General features: G+C 36.7%; 1 protein-coding gene across 1 annotated transcript in view; it reads right to left on the bottom strand.

Moving 5' to 3' along the window:
• LOC103663878 (A disintegrin and metalloproteinase with thrombospondin motifs 6) overlaps window positions 1-20797 on the bottom strand; it is a 175439-nt gene that overhangs the window by 11170 nt on the left and 143472 nt on the right. Inside the window, exons 15-17 of the mRNA XM_040622694.1 lie at window positions 14935-15139; window positions 6754-6930; window positions 4153-4309 (exon numbers count right to left, since the gene is read on the bottom strand). Coding sequence (XP_040478628.1) covers window positions 4153-4309; window positions 6754-6930; window positions 14935-15139 — 539 coding nt within the window. The remainder of the gene's footprint in view (window positions 1-4152; window positions 4310-6753; window positions 6931-14934; window positions 15140-20797) is intronic.

The raw sequence follows: 20797 nt of genomic DNA, 5'->3' as shown, positions 1-20797 counted from the left end.
TGCCCAGCATCTCCATGTCTTCTTGGCAAATTGTTTCATACCTTCCAGTGCCCCACTCAAGCCTGAATTCTCCATGATGCTTCTGCTGATTACCCCCTCCTCTGTGTACTCATTATAACTTCTTTCTACTCTGTTAGAGTACTGCCCATATTGTGAAAGTTATTTGTTGCCACTCCCAATAAACTGTGCTCCGTTTGAGGAAAAGGACCTTGTCATATTTCTTTCATAGTCTCAGTGGCTGGCACATAATCAGTAATGTTTACTAAGTAAATAATAATGGTTGGGTGAATGGAGCACATTATTGAAAAACTATTACCTTGAGGGATGGACAGATAGATATATATGTGATAAATCAAGCTCAGGAAAATATTAATGCTGGAATCCAGGTGGTGGGTGTTCATTGTATAATTCTTTCAACTTTGCTGTTATGTTTGAAACTTTTTATTATTTTCATAATAAAATGTTAGAATGGGAACCAATTCCTAAACTGTGGCTGTTAAAACAATTCTCAAGATTCTATCCCTTTCACCCATAGAGACCCCACTGAAAAACTATATTTTAGATGCTAAGGGATCTCCCTTAGTCCAACTCTATCTTGGGGTAGAGCTGAAATAGTTTCTTAGCAGCCTCCCACTAACAGTCAAGAGAACCTGATTCTGCTGGGGAAGAAGGGGTCCTCTTCTACTCTCCTGCAATAACCAGAGCCTACTCCTTTCCCCACTGCCAGACTTCTCTCCCAACTCTCCCTTAGTAAGAGGCACTTCTTCTCTCTCTGATCTGATTTCCAGAAGTCTTATTTATTTATTTATTAAAACGATTTTATTTATTTGAGAGAGAGAACAAGCATGAGCAGGAAGGAAGGGCAGATAAGGATGTACTGTATGGTGACTAACATAACATAATAAAAATTTTTTTAAAAAAGGAAGGAAGGAAAGGCAGAGAGAGAGGAAGAAGTAAGCTCCCTGCTGAGCAGGGACCCAATGTGGGGCTCCATCCCAGAATCCCAGGATCATGACTGAACCGAAAGCAGATGCTTAACTGACCGAGCCCCCCAGGCGCCCCCCAGAAGTCATATTAGATCACTCATATTAATTTCATGCAAGAACCTCTTTTGAAATCCATGTTATCTGCCCATTTCATATCTTTATGAATGATAACTTATGATTTAATTCAACCATTTTATCCTCTTTTCCCAGAGCACACACTGGGTTATTTTTCCAACTACACATTACAGCTGGTTCACAGACCACTTTAGTCTATGAAGCTTGCCTTGATCTAAAAAATTAAAGTCATGGTCTTCCATTTCAACTCTCTTAGCACTATGTCAACTGCTCCACATAACACCTTCTACCTTCCTTTTTTTTTTTTTTTTTTTTTTTTTTTTCTTCCCTGTAAGACTATGAACTGATAAATGCACTTGAATTTTCCATAATGAATGGCCAAAGCTGGCCACAACAAGCATTCAATAATTAGCTGCTGATGAAATGAACTGATAGTTTCAGGTATTTAAATGTATTCAATATATGCTATTGCAAAGCCAAAGAGAACACAAAACAAGTTATGACAGACATACCCACTTTAAATCTAATTTTGTAAGAGCGATCATCTTTCTTTTCAATGATTCAGCAGCTTTACGGAATAATAGTTCTAAGATTAGTCATATTTTGCAGGATTAACAATTTCCTAAAAGTTTCCTCCTTTACTAAGAAGGCTAAAAATACTATCTTAATTGCTTATTTCATTTTTTTAAAGATTTTATTTATTTATTCGACAGAGATAGAGACAGCCAGCGAGAGAGGGAACACAAGCAGGGGGTGTGGGAGATAAGGAAGCAGGCTCATAGCGGAAGAGCCTGATGTGGGGCTCGATCCCGTAACGCCAGGATCACGCCCTGAGCCGAAGGCAGACGCTTAACCGCTGTGCCACCCAGGCGCCCCTTAATTGCTTATTTCAAATTAATATTAATAAAAAGTAATTTGGCCAGGCAGATTAAATGACCATGAGGTGTTTCTCCAAATAATTCAAGAAACCTCAGATTAACACCATTTTAAGAGAATTTCTTTAAGGCGGAAGTAAGTCCAGTTGTATATTTTGCCCACCCTGAAAACTTTGCATCTCCAGCTGTGAAGCTTTTGTATGATATTTAACTACTAGAGAAAAGCTTTTGGGGAAATTACTAAAATGCCTAAGATGAAGCTATAAACATAATTTCAACATACATATTGCTGTGGGCATGTTAAAAAGCCAGTTATTTCAGCAATGATTGAGCCTGAATCTATTGACTCAGGATGATGGTCAAGCTAGAAGTGTTGCTACTTTATAACCAGAAGCTCTGTTTTCATGTTAAAATACCCACCTTAAAAAGTGAATTAAGAATAGCATAAAAATGTACTTGAAACTGACATGTCCTTGGGCTCTGCCAAATCTGGATTCAAATACTGAGTCTGCTACTTCCTAGTCTTATAATTTGGGCAAGTCACTATCATTCTCTGTGCCTCAATTTCCTCATCAGTAATACCAACTCTTGGAAGGTTCTTGTCATAATTATAACATGCATGTGTATGCACGCACACACACACAGATATTTATGTATATGAAACATATAAAGCAGATAATAAATATAAAGGGCCTACCACAATACCCAACACAAAGTAATTTAATATGATAGTTATATCCTCTTTTCCACCTCAACCTTTTATCTTCCAACTCAGAAAGAAAAATGGACCTCCAAACCCATGTGATTGATTCCTAATAATTTATAATGGATAAAGTTGTTTGCTGGTCTTATACAAGAGAAATATTTTTATTTAGATCATTTAAAAGAGATTGTTTTGCTAGGAAAATACTTTGGTTTGTCATGGATTTTGAGTCCTTCTCAAGAGAAGAAAAGCTAGATTTCTAGAATGTCCCTTATCAAAGGGACAAAAAAGTAGATGACATCAGAGCCAGAAATTTTGCAAATTAAAATTGTGATTTGAATTGATGTAGGATAAGGCTATATTTATCTGAAAGAGTAAATTATACAGTAAGGATATTGTGTTGAGGCTCAGATACAAAAACCAGTACATTTGCAAAGACGCAAGTTCTCTGCATCCTGTCATACAAGACAATTGTTCTTCCTAAAATAAAATTCCTAAGGAAACATTTTAAAATAGTGAATGCAATTTTTTAAAAAAATCCTTTAAACTGGATACTTTTGGTCAAAATGAACAGATCTCTTCTTAATAGGTTCATGAGCACATAATTTTCATTTGAAAAATATTAACGGATTATGTTCAGGATAGTTCTCTACTTTTGTTTTAAGCAGAGCCCTATAACTGAGTTTCCTACATAATTTAAATTAGTAGCTTCTTGTGCTGTATTTGAGCATGCCTCTATTTTCATATGACTAGGCAGTCTGAATTTCCTGACTATGCCATATTTGTCTCTATACTTCCCATGGTTTCATTAGAGTGCCTCTTACATAGTAGCATTCAGGAAATTTTAAATGAATGCCTAAGTGAATAAATAAAATATATTTATTGAAATAAGATATAAGAAAATTCAGAATTTGGGCTGGCATCTGCTATTAATAAACAGATTTCCCAATACATAAGAAAGAAAAATTTCAGAGCCCAAAGACCTTTGTCTTCCTCTATAAACAGCTATGTAATTATCTTTTTCTTCTTTTCTACAATGAGAAAATTAGCCCTTGAAACACAAATAGTTTCAAACATATGCTTTACTTATATGTACAATAAGCACGAATTTTAATCTTCAGGATGATAGAGATCCATTGTCATATCCAAAAAGAAGGAAGTTTTCACTTCAAACTGTGGTTCATTAGAAAACATCTCTATATTTTGGCACAAGTTGAACATAGAATGCTAGGTTGGATGTGACCTTAGAGGTTACCCACTCCAAACTCTCATTGTATAGATAAGCAAACTTAGCTCCAGAAAGGTTAAGTGACTTAACAAGGTCATATAGTTAGTGTCAGAGTCAGGGAAAAAATGTAGGTTTCCTTATCGCATATCCAGTAAACATGCAGCTTTCGCAAATGCTCTATACAAACTATACTACAACGGTGGCTTTATGGGGCTCTTCAAACCCTGGGAACCAGTACAGGTGAGTCACTAGAGACCGCAGGCCCTTTCTCCATGGGAAACTCACCTTCAGTACTGGAAATGGGGGTACTGTCACATTTGCTTTCACACTGCTGCATTGATGGAGGCCGAACAGTTTCTGGACAGTCCCCAGACGCCTGTCCAGTGTAGGAGAGACACTGCACAGTCCTCATCTGCTGGCCAAGGCCACACTGAGCAGAACACTAAACCCAAAGACACACAGAGAAACAAAATACTGATCTCAAAAATTTTCAGGAGGTAAAAAGATACTATATCTTTTCAAATACCATATATATTAGCTTTTAAAGTCCATATGAAGTTCATCTTGGAGAGGTGTATGATTAAGTCATTCTCCTCTAGAATTGGTTTGGAAATTCACAGATCATGTGATTACCCTAGAAAATGGAAGCAACATAGTTCCCAAGAAACAAGAGATTTCTTGGGCTATTTTTCTAACAGTTCCAAGCAAGTGAACCGTCACAGGAGTATAATAAGAAAACCCTCAGGATGAGGTAGAATAATTAGAGATCCTAGGGCTGGACATCACTTGCGCTCCCTATTTATTATAGGCCTATTGGCAAACAATCTGATGGTCTACTGGAGCGCTGTGAATCTGATCAAAATGTGAGTTCAGGGTGACAGCAGTGATGGCTGTGCAGGCTGGTGATGGGGGCCAGTTTAAAAAAAAAGAGCTTAAATTAGTACCTTGAGTTTTCTAAGGTACTGTCAGTCACACAAATGTGAACCAAGTAGCATGTCTCCGTCTCCTTTTTCATCTACTCAGGAATTCATTTACTTCAGAACTGAAGTTATTCTCAGAGTGACTTAGTTTCAGCTGGGACTAATCAGCTGTCCAGGCTGAAGAATGAAGCTGGGTCTGCCCTTTTGGGCCTGCCACCCAGAATGCCAGCAAAGCCTGTGAGATTTGGGATCAAGGAGATGAGCTAGCCAGTGCCAAGATGTTGTTGGTGATGGTGATGTTTACAAGGTAAACAAACTGAGGTCCTATTGAATTTATTTGTAAAAACTCTCAAATCACTTATAGGACTTGCAAGGATATTCACAGACACATTCATCAAAGAAATGTTTAAATACAAAATGACAAAACAAATGGACCATAAAAATGGATTAAAGCATCCTTGAGAATGTATTTTTACCAGTTAATTTTAGTTTTAGGAAACTGAATTTAAAATATAGATGAGAAGAAAAGGACTTGACAATATTTAAAAGAATAATCTGAAATTGATTATTGTAAATGTGGCAAAATCACTAACATGCAAAAACTTTCAACTGACCTTTATGTAATAGTGCATTGCAACAAAGAATATGTAAGGAAGGAAATGTTTACCTGGTTTAAATAAAAATTATGATAGCATGTCTGTACTGATTCTTTAATAGCTTATCAATTTCATATTATGAAACCGTTACACTTCCACAGTGACACACATAATTGCTTATAATGCCTACCTTATCATGTGTATTCCACTTAAGTATTTTATAAATTAAATACTGCTATACAAATGCAAATTATTATTTGTTATACAAATGCAAATGTCAACTATTTTATGATCATACTTTTTTTTTTTACCCAGAGGGCTGACTAAGCACAGAGCAAGTATATTTATTTGCCTTAATGGAGACTGAAAATCTTTTGCCCTCTCCCAAATGTAACGAAAGAGGTCTGTAGATACTGCTATACTCTAGAAATACTGAAGTTTGGCCAGAATTTTGCTAACTACTTCTATACAATGCCATTTTTAAGAAGTAATGGCAGGTCCAGTCCAGAGCACACACAAATCATAGGTATGGTTATGTGCCATGATTTATTTAGGTCTCAGATTTTAGGAAACAACTAGCTACAAGGTTAATTGTAAGACCACAGGAAAGGGGCAATAACTGTCTAGAAATTTACTTTCTGGAGCATTATTTTTTAATGTAACCTAATAGACTTCCTTTTCAACATTCAAAAGAATACTACTCAATTTTCCTTGTATTCAGATATGCCAATTTGCTTTAAAAGGAATTAAGGTGGCCTTCTGCAAGATAACCCAATTTAAAAGTAAGTGAGAATAAAGAAAGAAAAAAATGTAAATTGGAACATAAAATGAGTCTAATAAAAATACATATGAAAAGCTCTATATACTGGCTTCTCAATTCATGATGCCCATCAGATAAACCCATTGAAGAATAAATATTAATAATATTGCAAAGACTGTCCATCATGTTATCAACCTAACTCCGATACCTTTTCTGTGAAGTTAAGAGGAGCTACTTTGCAAGTAGAAAAGTTAAGACACTGGTGTTAACTGATTTGTTTTTGAAGTAGTTGAGAGATGGGACTAGAATCCGAATTTTTGTTGGCTTGCTCAAATATCTGGCCATATAGAAAACTTCTCTTTCCATTTTAAGTTAAAGTGTTAAGATCCAAGAAGTAGGCAGAAGTAGGATGTGTGTGGGTGTGGGAGAGACACAGCTAAGTGGGTCTATGTGTGGCGGCCGCTGCATGTGCATTTTTTCATACGTGTATCTCATACCTATATTTCTTAGTGGTGTTACTCATCTCTTGAGCCCTCATAACAACCCAATCAGGAAACTCAAGGGTCTCAAGGTGCTGCTTCAGCAGGACCCCCCAGCTCAACTGCCTTACCTGGCCCCAGTCTCCAGTCACCCAGCGAGGAGGAGGGCAGCGGCCCAAACTGCAGCGGATACGGACAGGGGGTTTGCTCTCTTCTGGACACTGTGCAGCTGGGAATGTTTTAGAGAGGTCACTGCTCTTGCACAGAACAATCCGATGCTTGAATCCTGGACCACATTTGGGAGTGCACTGGAAATGAAACAAATACTAATGAATAATGGCATTCTAAAGATAGAGGAAAATTGGAGGAAAGTCTTTCTTGAAGTAAATGTGTTTGGGTATACAATATGCATATACACTAAATTCCGGGCAAAGTCTTTCAGATATGAAAATTCCTTAACTTTTTAAGAAGTAGTACTTTTATCTTTTCCCCTAAGGACTTTAAAAGCTAAACGAAAGTTTGCTTTTCTTGGCTAACTTATTTTCTTCTTTTATTGTGGGTAGGTTTATTCCTCGATTCCTCCCTATCCTTGGCCACATTCAGCTGTGATAAGATTCTCCTAATTTTTGGAATGTGGAATCCTTGGTTTCCTACTTTCTGGGTGTAGTCTTCTGAAAAGAATCCTTATGTTATTCGTAGTCCATGAAAACTCGTCTTTGTGAAGCAAGCTAGGGGTTGACTGAGGTGTGTTTTTTTAGAGTGTGGTGACTAAGACTACATGGCCACTGGTGAAGGTTTATTGCACAGAAAATCCCTGGACTTTCCCCCATCCATAATGAATTTCCCTAAACATAATGAATTTGACTATCTTTAGTTGGACCAGTCAGATCTTCATACTGAGGAAAAGATGCTTCTTCCTATGTCACAAAGTCTATTATTTACCTCTTCTCCAGGTTAATTGGGATGTTATCTTTCTAGAGTCACCTATTAAACATGGTGACTGACTAAAGTTTCCAACTTTCTCCCCTGCACATCTGAACCCTTCCTTAAAATCTGTTCTTCCTCTCAGTCAAGTGACAACCTTACCCATAACATCTTGAAACCCTGTTTCTATACCTTTCATTCAAAAAAAAAAAAAAAGAAAAAAAAGAAACTTTTCAGATCTATTGCAAGAACTACACTAGACTGAGGAGAAGGGGATATAAAAATGATTAAGATGATCTCTACTTTCCAGGAGCTCAGTTTTTTAAAAAGATAGATAGATTGATTGATTGATTTATTAGGGAGAGAGGGGAGAGAAGAAGCAGGGGGGAGGGGCAGAGGGAGTGGGAGAGAGAATCCTCAAGCAGACTTCCTGCTGTGTGGAGCGGCTACATCTCTCTCACATCTGCTGATTTCTCTCTGTCTCCACTGCCACTAACCTTAATTCAGACAAACGTCATTTCCTTCATGTAATACTGCACTGGCTTTCTAACAGGTTTCCTGTTTCTTGCTTTTACCTCAGTTCACTCTCCAAAGCATAAATCCAATCATATGCTCTTGTGATTAAATAAAAAAAATCCTTCAATGGCTTGCTATTGTCTTCAAGATAAAAATTCAAACTCTAAATATGCTTATGATACCCTGATAGGAAGGCTACGCTTACCTCTTCAGATTCATCTCTCCACACTAATGTGCGGTATTTTCCAGTGCAAGCCCAGTGCCACACACGCCAATGCTGCTGTCACTTCTGTTAGTTAACCACTACTAAAAATAATGACAATAGCAGCTACCATTTAATAAACATAGTATATACCAAGTGTCATGCTAAGTGCTATAATTTACATAGTCTTCACAAAAATCCTGTCAGATGGCAATTATTACTCTGTTTTTAAAATGAGGGAATGGTCTAGAGTAAGTGGTAGAAAGTCATGCAGCTATTAAATGGCAGACCCAGTGCTAACTCCTACTGTCTCCAGGATGTTACACATTACACTATGTACTTTGCAATTATTATCTCATGTAACCATCACAACAATCCCAACAGTTTATATTTCAAGAAACCAAGACATGCAATCATATCCCACAATCATGTGTTCTGTAGAATGAATAAAGCCCTGATTCCAGTCTCTTGAGCTTGCCCCATTCGTGTTTAGTCCTCCTGACTTTGCACCAAGTCTTCTCTACCATCCACCAGTGTTAGAAGCCAAAGCCTTAGAGGATTTCTGTCACTTTCTTAATGCTTACTATTATCATCAATAATAACACTACTACCTTACATTTCATGACCTTCACAGTTTACAAAACACTTTCAAATACATTATTCTCATACAAGTTTTTGTGAACAGTTACAGATAAGGAAAGCTTAAGCAACTTAAGGGGAAACAGCAAATGGTAGAGCAGGAACTAAATCCTAGGCCTTCTGATCCACATGATAGCTCCTAGCATCAGCAGAAACAAAGTCATGAGAACACAGAAGACGAATTAACTAATTATTAAAAAAATAAATTGAGATAAAGTACAAAAAGAAGAGTATTTCTGACTTTAGGGAGAGAGGCAAAAACACATAGGATAGATAGGAAATTCAATTTTAGTATTTTAAGCTATGATTAGTTCTCCATATTGGCAACATTTATTAATAAATACACTTGTACCACTCTCCTCTCCCTTACCATTTTAAAAGCATATATATGTATATTAAAGCTGGGGACATATGCCGTTTGCTTATTTGAATATCTTTTTCCAGTAGCAAGAAGCTTCTGCTATTATTTGAAGAATGTGGTAATATCTAGCAGTCTTTGTTAAGAGCCTATAGCAAAGTCCTGTTGACAGTTAGGGGAGCAAGACAATGCAATGATAGACCATTCATTCACTTGTCTAGAAGTGCCCAGGAAACCAAAACCAAACCAAACCAAACCAAACCAAACCAAACCAAGTGACACTGGTATTAATAGGGAGAAGAATAAAAAGACAAAGTAACACTAAAATTTATTAAGCCCCAGACAGTGTTCTAAGTTCTTTGCATGTCATACTCTACCTGATTCTCACAGAAACCTTATGAAGTACTATTTTCACACACACTCCCAGGTGAGAAACTGAAGCACTGAGAAGGATTTGCAGATAAATCCAGATAGCAAGTTTCTACCAGAACAAAGAAAGGTACATGTACAGAGACATAAACTCTCTGTGGGACAATGTGTGATTATACGTAAAACTGAGTATACAGTGACGTCTACTGAGGCAAAAAATACTTTTAGAAAATTATAGCCCAACTCCACCAAGTAAGCTAAGGATACCACCAAGTAAGCTAAGGATAGTCCATCCCACCACACTAGCAACAGAGATAATCAACTGGATTCTCAAAATAATGAATGACTGAAAACTACGTTTCTGCCAGTTTCTGATTGAATAAATACACCAGCCCTGACCCCAACAGATCTAGCCACAAATACTGAATGTCTGTGGCCAAAGTCTCAACTCTGCTCCCTGTAAATATTGTACTTCTTAAGGGAGATTATAAAATCAAGTGTTTAAAAGTTGCTTGTAAAAAAAAAGTAAAGGCACAGGGATGCCACTTAGATCAGCTTCATTCGAGGAGAGTGCTCTCCAGCAAATGATTTTGACCTTAGGTCAGAGATGTTCAAGCAGAGATGTTCCTCAGCTTCTTTTTAGTTTTACTTCTTCCCTGTGCTTTATATAGCCTACACTTCATCTCTCTAGCCTCCTGATTAATATGTTTATCCATCTGACAGCTTCAGTTTTATTTAACTATCTAAAAAAATAAGAAATTTTAGAAAAGCAAGAGGTAGCCATGATTATGTATATGATTAATAGGTATTAATTATAAATGCTTCAGAGCATTCTTAAGAAATAATCACTGGGTTCTGCCCACATAAAGGGTAAATTTTTACATATATTTCATCACACACTAAAATTCATTAGTAACAATTAGATATTGAATACTTAGTTTGGTAATAAAATTCATTTTTTTAGATGAAAGCATAGTTATGAACATCAAAATCCATTCCACTCATTCTCACAATAAATTGTAGGTAGCTGGGTGGAAGATACTATTTCAGGGGACAATCCATTCTTTAGCAAAATTATTTCTCACTACCTTTCTTCATTGCAGGTAAATACCTATTTTTCCTATTTATTCATATAATCAAAATTTTACAATACTTTAAAATCTGATCAGACCATTTGTTTTGTGTTTTCATCTCAGTGGGATAAAGGAGGTAATTTTTATGAGAGATGCATTTATGCATTAGCTTTAATAATCAATGATTAAAGAGCAAAAACATATTTTGCAGAGAAAAGTATTTGAAACCACACCAGGGAAAACAATTTGGCTCTCACTTGTAAAGGATAGAAATGTTAACGTTTTGGGGTTAGACTGAGTTCTCTCTGGAGAGGTAGGTTTAATTCACTTTGTTATGGCACCTGAGTAGAACCTAAGAATAAGCAAGGTGATGTCACAACTGTCTTTGAAAACAAAGCACAGTCCCCTGTAGGTAGGTTTTCCACCCTTTCCAACGTCCCCCTCATTCCTTCTTAAGTAATGCTACCTGAATGTAAGTCCTATAAAATCAATTGAGTATGATGCCAGCAGTCATCCCCTTGTCCAAGAGTAAGTACAAGAAACAGACCTCTTTCAATGGTTACTCTGTGGGAGTCAAAAGAAACTATTCCAATACATCAAAAGAATGGCTTAGGATTGCTGGAGTCCATCCACAATATGCAGCAATGCTTTTAAAAGTTATTTGCCAAGAGAGGGCAAAAAGAGAAAACCATTTAAGTCCAACATAGCATGGGTGATCCCAAGAGTGAAGCTAGATTATAGGAAATGGGAAAGCCGTGGCTTCATTAGTTTCACAAAAGATTGCTGAAGAGCCATTTTCCACCAAGGTAATTTGGCTTTTTTTTTTTTTTTTCTTTTGCCATAAACACCGGGTGGGTTTCACTGATGGGGAAAACGAAAAACGGTTCCTGGCTTTGGAACAATGGAAATTTTATATTAGAGCAGCCGGCAAAGAAAAGGAAAAGGTCAAAGGGTACATTCCTCTTGCTGCAACATGTTTTCACCCGTTGAACCTCACCCTTGTAATTAGCAGAGCTCAGACAGCTGATAGTTGGAAGTGGGGAAGGGGCAGAAAAAGGAGGGAAGTTTCCAGGGGTGTGTCAAAAGAATATTGTGTGAAATATTTGTAGCAGTTAACTAAAAAAGATCGAATGATCCCTGCTCTGCTGCTAGGACCTCCTCTTTTCTTTAGTGGGAGGTATTCCGTTCCTCTAGGTAGAACAGGCTCCTTGTTCTCACTTTGGACTCCATAGCTACTCAGGCACTTATTTCACTTAATGTTATTTACTTTCGTTTATTGTTAACCCATCTAGGGAAGAAGTGGGCTTCCTAGTAAAGTAAGGAAATGGACGTGTGAGAGTGGACCACTCCTTTGGAAAATAAATAGGAAAGACTGTATGGCATAAAACCTAGCTCCTTTTTCCTGAGAAAGATCCAAAGAATAAAGATGATGGTACAGATAGTGTTCAACTAGAATCTTTGAGATGATAATGGCAGCATTTCTTGACCTATGCTTACCCCTGAACAGTTTTCTTGGATCGTCTGTGGAGAGACAACAGCAGCCGCCAATGCTTTACTTGAAGCGGTAGTCCCAATGTGTGCATACCACAGCCTCTGCACTACTTCTTTCTCCTAGGCTTTGACTTGGCTATCTTTTTTTCTAAATAATTTTTAAAAATTTTTATTTATTTAATTTAATTAACTTACTAAGCCCCTGACTTAGTTATCTTAAAGAAGGTAGCTGAAATGTGATTAAAAGCCCACCTAACTTATTCATGTTTCTTCAGGCAGCCTCTAGGGGAGCCTAAGAGCCTCTCAGAGTTTTTTGAGCAAGTCACCTCTGAGAGTGGATAGATAAGAATCAGAATTCTAAGGGCGCCTGGGTGGCTCAGTCGGTTAAGTGTCTGACTCTTGATTTTGGCTCAGGCCATGATCTCAGGGTCCTGAGATGGAGCCCCACGTAGGGCTCTGCACTAGGTGTGGAGCCTGCTTCTGATTCTCTCTCTCCCTTTCCCTCTGCCCTTCCCTGCCCCATTGCTCACACACATGCGTACTCTCTCTCTCTCTAGAAACAAACAAACAAAAAGGAATCAAAATTCAAAGAGCAGGGTAATTACAACCTTTATGAGGCTGATGTCAGAAGAAAACTTTAAAATGGTATTTGAAATGGAAATATACAATAAATATACATATGTCATTTCTCAAGGTGATTATATTTGTTTTATGTTAAAATAAAAATATAATGATATAGAAAAGTGTAGATCAAGAGACCAATGTGAAATCTGTGCATGTGATTTTAGTGTTATCATGGTTGGCAGAAATTTCTTGTTTCTGTTTATGAACTTAACTACTTGTTTCCACTTTTGGTAGAAAGATGATGTATAAGGGTCTGTATTCAATCCTTCTTGTTATCTATTATTACTTTATTCAATATTTGTGTTTCTGTTCAGTTGTTTCAGGAATATTTTCTGAATAAGTAACTGAATAAATAACTCTATCCCACCATCAGGAGTATCTTCTCCAGCTTCTCTATTCTCTTCCTTATTTCATATTCCATCATTCAGTTTAACTCCAGTCAACTAAAAAGCTTTCTGATCCTACCTCAGTCTATTCTGACCTTCTCAGCTCTAATTTCCTGATTCACTTATACATTTATACCTCACAATTCACCATTTTATTAAACACTATCTTTTGTTATTCTCTAGTTGTTTCATGGACATTTACTTTCCCAAGCTTACAGGATTCCTTTCTATTATTCATAGTGCCCATTCCAGTGTGTTTAGTTAGCACTAGGAGGGGCTTGACCTGAAACCCTAAAACTGTTGAAGACAGACGTCAGGTCTTCCATTATGATTTTTCCAATAACAAATTTGTCATCATTCTCAATAGCTATTTATGAACGTCTATGAGGGTTTTGGGCACTGAATTTCAGGTAAAATAATTACCAACATACGTACAACTCTGTAGAATGTCTATTCTTTATCAGTAGAGTTTATCTCCCAAATCAATTTAGGAATAAATCCACCCACTTTTAGGGAACAGAGGAGTTCATACTGTTTTCCATAACCACTCAGTGAATAATACCAAGAATATCTCTACATTTGATTGAAACGCAAAAGTTAGGTAGGCAGATGTAATTACTGAAGTTGGAGTTTGGCCAGGAAACTTGGGAGAACACTCCCAATTCCCACCACAGATTCCATAGATAACCACAACTGGTCAGAATCTCCCATTTCCATGTACCATCTTAAACACAGTCCCTCTTTTAAGCCCATACCTCAAGCAAAATAAAGCAACTCCAGTAGTAAGATTCAGAGGGGGAAAAGTTACATCCAGGGGGTTCCTAAAGAACAATGTATGTTTTCTGTCTATTTATTTATTTTTTTTACAAACTTATGAGGTCTACAGGAAATACCCAAAGCAAGTACCACAATGCTTCCAGCAGGAAATGCATCCTGTTTTGCTAAATTGGAAGAATGACCTTTAGTTATATAGCCAGGTACCCATTCTTTTTAATATTAACCAACACTACAGAAGAATCCAACTCTTCTTTGGGAAATGTGGAGAATGGTATGGTGTTTATATATGTATGTCTCATGCAGAATGAGGAGTCAAGAATTAACACCACCCCTTACCTCATGTTTCCTAAGACCATTTTTCTGAGTTCTTTGGATTGTTTTAGGCTCTTTTATACACATGTATGCCAGAAAAACATTATCTTAGGTCTACCTCACTGATCATATAAACAGAGGTAATGATAAAATCGGAATTTGACTTTTTAGTATATTATAACCCTCAAATCCATGTTTCTTTCCCAGATGCAACAGAAGCCATTAAAACATATTTAGAAATATAATAAGTGATTAAAAATTGATAAATGTTCACATGTATGAATTATGTAGTTAGGCTACAACATTACATGGGGGAAAAAGATATATCACTAATTCTGAGCTTATTTTGCTGCTCAAGAATAGCAAAGAAGGAGAAAAACCACTAATGTGAGTACTCACTATTATATTCTTTCAAATTCATTTTAGGTTTATTTTTAATCACATTGATGTCTAGTTTCTCACTGATTTCCTTAACCCAAAAAAAAACCTTACTTCCTGACAAGCAGCAATAAAATATAACAGGACCAAATTTACTGTTATAATAGAGTCCCTACTTGTTGGTTCTAAGGCATTCACATGCTTAGGTGTCCCTAATATTAAATGCTTTGGATCTCAAAACATACAGCCTCATATTTCCTTACTTCTGACCAGTCCAAAGCCACCCACTGAGGTGGACATGACTGGTTGTTGCAGGGCTCTTTTTCGATAGGCCGGTGTGTTAAACAACCACTGTAGTCCAGTGTCTCCTCCTCAGAAGGTCCAATCTTCCTGATGCAGAGCACTGCCCTTGTGCGCATTCCACCGTCACAAGTCTTGCTACACTCCAACCAATCCCCAATGAACCACCTACAGCAAGAAGTGGAAGAAACACAGAAAAACATTTCCTCAGTGTAGCCAGAGATTTTCAGCTGAGCGAAAGCACTTTCATCAGTGGACTACATTCTCTCCTTAAAAGAGCTGACATTTCAGTGTTGTTTGATGTGACAAATGACAAATGGGAGAGCTGCTAAGGAAAAGATAACACACTGTCAGCTGCCTTCCAAGTGTAGTGTGTGGGTTTTGGAGCAGACAGAAGTCAGGTCCAAACAAGTAATACAATATATGTTCTTAACCACATGATATCTTCTTTTCTAAATTAATTTTTAAAATGAAGATAGCAATATAAATCATGAGATTGTCACGAGGATTAAGTAAAGTAATAAATATGAAGCTCCCGGTCACGTGCTGGTTAAGTGTTTAACTACCGGCTCTTTATGGGAGGGAAGGGGTCTTGATTTTTTGCATTTACCAATTTAGTGATGTGAATACCTACCACCAATTTCAACCTACATCCTTGACATGCTGAACATATCAAGAGAAGATATGCTAATAACGGGCTTTCAGGAGCCAGTACTAGCTTGCTCTAGCAAACCACCAGAAGCTTTTAACGTTGTGTCAGACATCCAAAACCAAAAAACAGTAGCTTTATTTATTATCACATTGAGGCAGGTTCTCCTACAATCAAGGCTTTTGTGCTAAAACCAGATTAAAGAAGCCAGAGATTTGGTTTTTTTGATTTTCAGAAATGAATGTCAGGCTCTACAGAAGATAGAAGGCCTTTACTATGCTTATGGGGAAGAGAGAGCCCAGGTATCCATCCTGAAGTTGGAGGAGCCTTTGAACACCTGCACCAAGAGCAGAGCCTGAGCCAGCTCTGTGAAAACATGAAGTTCCTTGTTTTGATCCCTCTACTCGTGAAAACAGCTTCTACGCAGCTAAGGTGGGAAGAAACTGAAAACAAATTGAACATGTTTCACATTTACAAGCGAACCACTCTTTTTCCCTTAAGTCATCAATGAACTTTCCTATATATGTAATTTCAGGGTGTGTATATGTGTGTGCATGTCTGTATGTATGTAAAACTTCTGCAGAACTCACTCTCTGGGGCACATTATTTGGTCAAAAGGTGTGAATCAAGATACAAATCAGTCCAATGAGAATTTGGCTTTAAAATCTTTCTATCTCCATTAGAGCAAAAGGGGGCCTTTCCCTTCTTGTCACAAAAGTACATGAAGATATAAGAGCTGCTGGTGGCCACGTGGCCTGTCAAGTGGAATTAGCTGATGTGAGAGAACACAGAGGAGGTAGAGAGCCCTGATGGTGTTTGAGTCCTGGAGCTATTCCCTAAATGAGACACCCCCCCCACAATGCCCTTCCCTCAGCTTTGTTAAGTAAACCAACAAACCCTCTTCTGTGCAGAAAGTAGCTGAAGTTGAAGTTGTGTTACTTCCAACCACAGTCCTGATTGATATATTATTATATTTAATTTCATAAAGCTGCGCTGAAAGCCGACTATATTCAAGGCATCGCACTTTGTTTTATAGAAGAGGAAGTAAGATTAGTGTGAGGAAAATGGTTCTCTAAAATCATGAAAAGAGCAATGTGGAAAGTAGAACTAGATCCCCCAGCAGTTACTGTCTCCACTGAATTTCATTTTTAACTCTGCTAAATAGTAGGATCTAGGTCACAAGCATGATGTCACAAGTCATTTTCTTCAATCCATGATTATAAATTATGCAACTACCCTCCATGGATATGCTCATACTCTTAGGTAAGAGACTCTTCAGACAGAAGAGTATGAAAGCTTAAGAGCAAATTTCTCACAATTTCTGTGCGCTTAGTTAATTGTGCCAGTTTTGTATGTGGGAGATAATACCTTAGTGAAGTCAGAATACTAGCTTCCGTATTTGAGCCTGTGGTTAGCCAAATAAGCAACAACGGCCTTTGTTCACTATTATTTGTATTTTCTTTATCTATAGAGGGAAATCAGCATTTATAAATATTGTAATTAGCCAGTTTCCCAAACTTAGAATACATCTTTCCAAAACCTAAGAATTTCAACCTAAAATTCACTTAAAGAATGATAATTTAATCCTGAGAATCTGATATTAATTTTTTTTTCTAAGTCATTTTCCAGAGGAGATTTAAAGTGATTTTCATATTCTTTCCATTTTGTTTTCCACAGATGAACATGATCCCAAGTTGTTAGTACCATTTTTGGTAAAGAGGAAAATGTGTACTGAGAACAATAACTTGCATGCCAGCCATAGTGAAACTCTGATTCAATTTGCAACAGTGATTTCATCACCAAGATTAGGGGATAAAACAGAAATGTGTACAACTCAGCCACGAAAAGTCCAGTCATACCACCTCCAGCCATGATCTCATTAGGTCTCATTAATGTAAGAGGGATGGAGGCCTTCAAATTAAACACAGGTGCCCAGAGTAAGAGCAATGATTCAGGAGGTGTTGCTGTTCTTTCCTGCACAAGGTCAGGTCCACCTCTGCCTTTTTATTCTTTGTCCTCTCTTTAATTGCCAACCGTCTCTTAGTCTAGATGTATCAGTCTAGCATTTAATTTGGAGTGTATGAAAGTAAAAGTATTAACCACCCTCCCATTTTCCCTTCTGACTTGAACTCTGATTTCAGTCCCTGTTGCGTTTTTATTGCTCACCAAATCATCCCTTCCCATGTCTCTCTAAAGGATTAAATCACACCCGAGTTATTTAAATAGTTTTGCAATTCTGCCACTGCATCTACTCATCTCATTTTCCCTATTCCTCTGTCCAGTTTAAGACATACGGCTTCTTTCACCTTCACTCTTCCCATTGTATTTGACCCTCTGATGACCTTCTCCCTACTTCCTCCTCTCGATTTGGTGGTAAAAATATGAACACAAAAATTCTCTCTGGAAATGTCAACAGCTGAATTGTTATAGTCTGAACAATACTGGGAATGCTTCTTTCTGAGCTCTTCCCAACATCTAGTGATCATATTGTCTGCATCCTCACAAGTGTCTTCATATCCATTAGACATTAACAACTTGCGGAATTCATGCTTGAGTGTCTGAAATAAGAGTGGTGTGGTGCAGACTGTGTAATCTTGACCCATAGTGTCTGTACATTAACAGGACAAATAAGAATATTATTGGGGGCAGGGAACAAGAGAGACACTATAAAATATTGTCCCCAAACCGAGGTTAACCAGAATATGTTTGAAGAAAGAACCGAGCATAAAAGCAGAATATTATTTCTGCTTTTTAACTTAAAGGGAAATGGCAGAACATATGAAAATAAACTGATATTAGATGTTTGGATTAAAAGAGAGAGATAGATTTTCCAGCCTTTGTCCTAGTGTCAAGCATCTAATTATCAACCCTTCTCATAAATGTAACATAGCAAAAATTTTTAAAAATCTTCATAATCTCACAATAACATCTTTACTCAAAGAGAGATTCAAATATGTAACCTATTAATTACTTACTAAGATATTAGAACTTTGTTAGACTTTAAAATAGGTATTAGAAAAAATTGCTAAACATTAAGTTGATTAAAAAAAAAGAAAATCTGCTCATTCTTCAGCTAATTGGAAAGTAAAACTAATATTAAGTATAAGCCTCTATGCCCTAGACATATTACAGTTGAGATTTTTCTAAATTGAAAAAAAAAATGAATGTAATAAACATCTCTGAAAGTACAGCAACTGAAACTGTGGCAATGAAACAAGCAAGTATTAAGTATTGGAATTATCCAGGTGCCACCAGACATTTGATTTGTAACTTACAATGTTAGTGATGCATGGTACAATGAGAAAACATCACCAGAGATTAGAATACTCTCATCATGATGGGAGTTGGCCTACATGATTTCTATGATTGTTCCCAGCTCTCAAATTTTGGAATTTAATGGAGGAGTCTGATGAAACTTCCTCTAAACTTAAAATAACAGATTATAGTTGTCCTTGCGTGAGGTACAATGACTCAATATAATTGTTAAACATTATATCATAAAAGATACCATTGAATAAAACCTAACCTAACACCCGAGTAAAAATTTCTCCCCAGTCCAAGCACCTTTAGCACTTTTGTTTATAACTTATTGTACTTAACATATTTTGCCTAAACTATAGTTATTTTATATGTATTTACCCAATTGCATTGTCCTTAGGCAAGGAAGCCATTTCTCTCAAAGCACAGTGCCTTTCACATTGCAGTTGCTTAAAAAAATGTTTCTTATTTCGTGGTCACAGTATTGTCGCAATGTATAATACTCTATTGTTTTCACCCCTTTTATTTTCACAACTTGAAAAACCATAGTGTCATTCAGGAATAATATTCACTATCCAAGAATTCTTCACATGAGGCCATATATAGAAACATTCTTGCCATAGAAAGATAGCATGGTCAAAACTGAACTCTTGGTCATTCTCTTTGGATTCCAACTCAGCATTACTTCCTTTTCTCATGGTGGGGCACTAGCTTCCTATCAGTCATGGTCTTTAATATCAACCCCTCCCTTTTCCTTTTTCCAATTATTTAAGCCTTTGTCAAGAATCCCATCCTTTCACTCAATGCCTCTGGAATTCTTGTTTTTTTTCCTGTCCCTAGTCACCTTACCATCTTGACTACTATACTGTTTCTCACAAAAGAGTTGCTGCTATGAGCACATTAATTTTTTCCTAACAAGACTTCCTCTGCCCTTCAAGTTCTTCCAAATAAACACTATTAATATTTCTCTACCAATGCCTCTTTCATCTATTCTTCCTAGTCCCATCATTCTCTTTACAAAGCACAAAAATAAATCTTACTGCCCTCTATTTTTCCATACCCTCCTTATAAAATCTCCAATATGACCAAGAGACATTTGAAGTATTTCATTATGTAAAAAATACTATTTGGAATTTTAATAATGGTACTGGGAATTTGAAAATAAATACAGATCCTTTCCTCAAAGTAGGCAAATATATTTCAAATAGATTAAGGTTTACATTTAAAAAAAAAAGAAACTTTGAAAGTACAGTCTTAGAGTAGATAAGGCCTTCCTAAACATTATACCTAAAAAAGAAATAAAAGTTTGAGTTTTTCTATGTAATATTTTAAGGCTTTAATAAGAAAAAATAGATCATAACACCATAAATAATATGCCAAATATATGACAAACTAGGAAAAAATATTTGAAACAGAGGTAAAAGAATTAATATCCTTAATACATTAAGAGTTCATAGAAATCAGTAACAAAATGATAAACACTTCAATAGAAAAATGGCATAGGTTAGGCCATGCAGGGGAAAAGCAAAAAGAAGTAATACAAATGACCACTGAACGTAATTTTTCAATGTTCAGTCTCATCTGCAATCTGAGAAATACAACATAAAACAATTAAGTATCAAGGCTTTCTCCCTCCCAAAAGATAATTAAAGATTATTTCTAATATAATAATATCCAGGGGCACCTGATTGGCTCACTTAGTTAAGTGTCTGACTCTTGATTTCGGCTCAGGTCATGATCTCAGGATTGTGAGATGGAGCCCTGCTTTGGATTTGTACTGGGTTCGGAGCCTGCTTAAGAATCTCTCTCTTTCCCTCTTCCTCTGCCCCTTCTCCTACTCCTTCCTGTTCACTCAGTCTCTCTCAAACATAAAATAAAATAAAATAAAATAAAATAAAATAAAATAAAATAAAATAAAA

This window comes from Ursus maritimus, unplaced genomic scaffold (genome assembly GCF_017311325.1).
Source record: "Ursus maritimus isolate PB19 unplaced genomic scaffold, ASM1731132v1 scaffold_5, whole genome shotgun sequence".
Taxonomy (NCBI): Eukaryota; Metazoa; Chordata; class Mammalia; order Carnivora; family Ursidae; genus Ursus; species Ursus maritimus.
The sequence above is the reverse complement of the archived record's forward strand: the minus strand, read 5'-3'. Positions and strand labels throughout refer to the sequence as shown.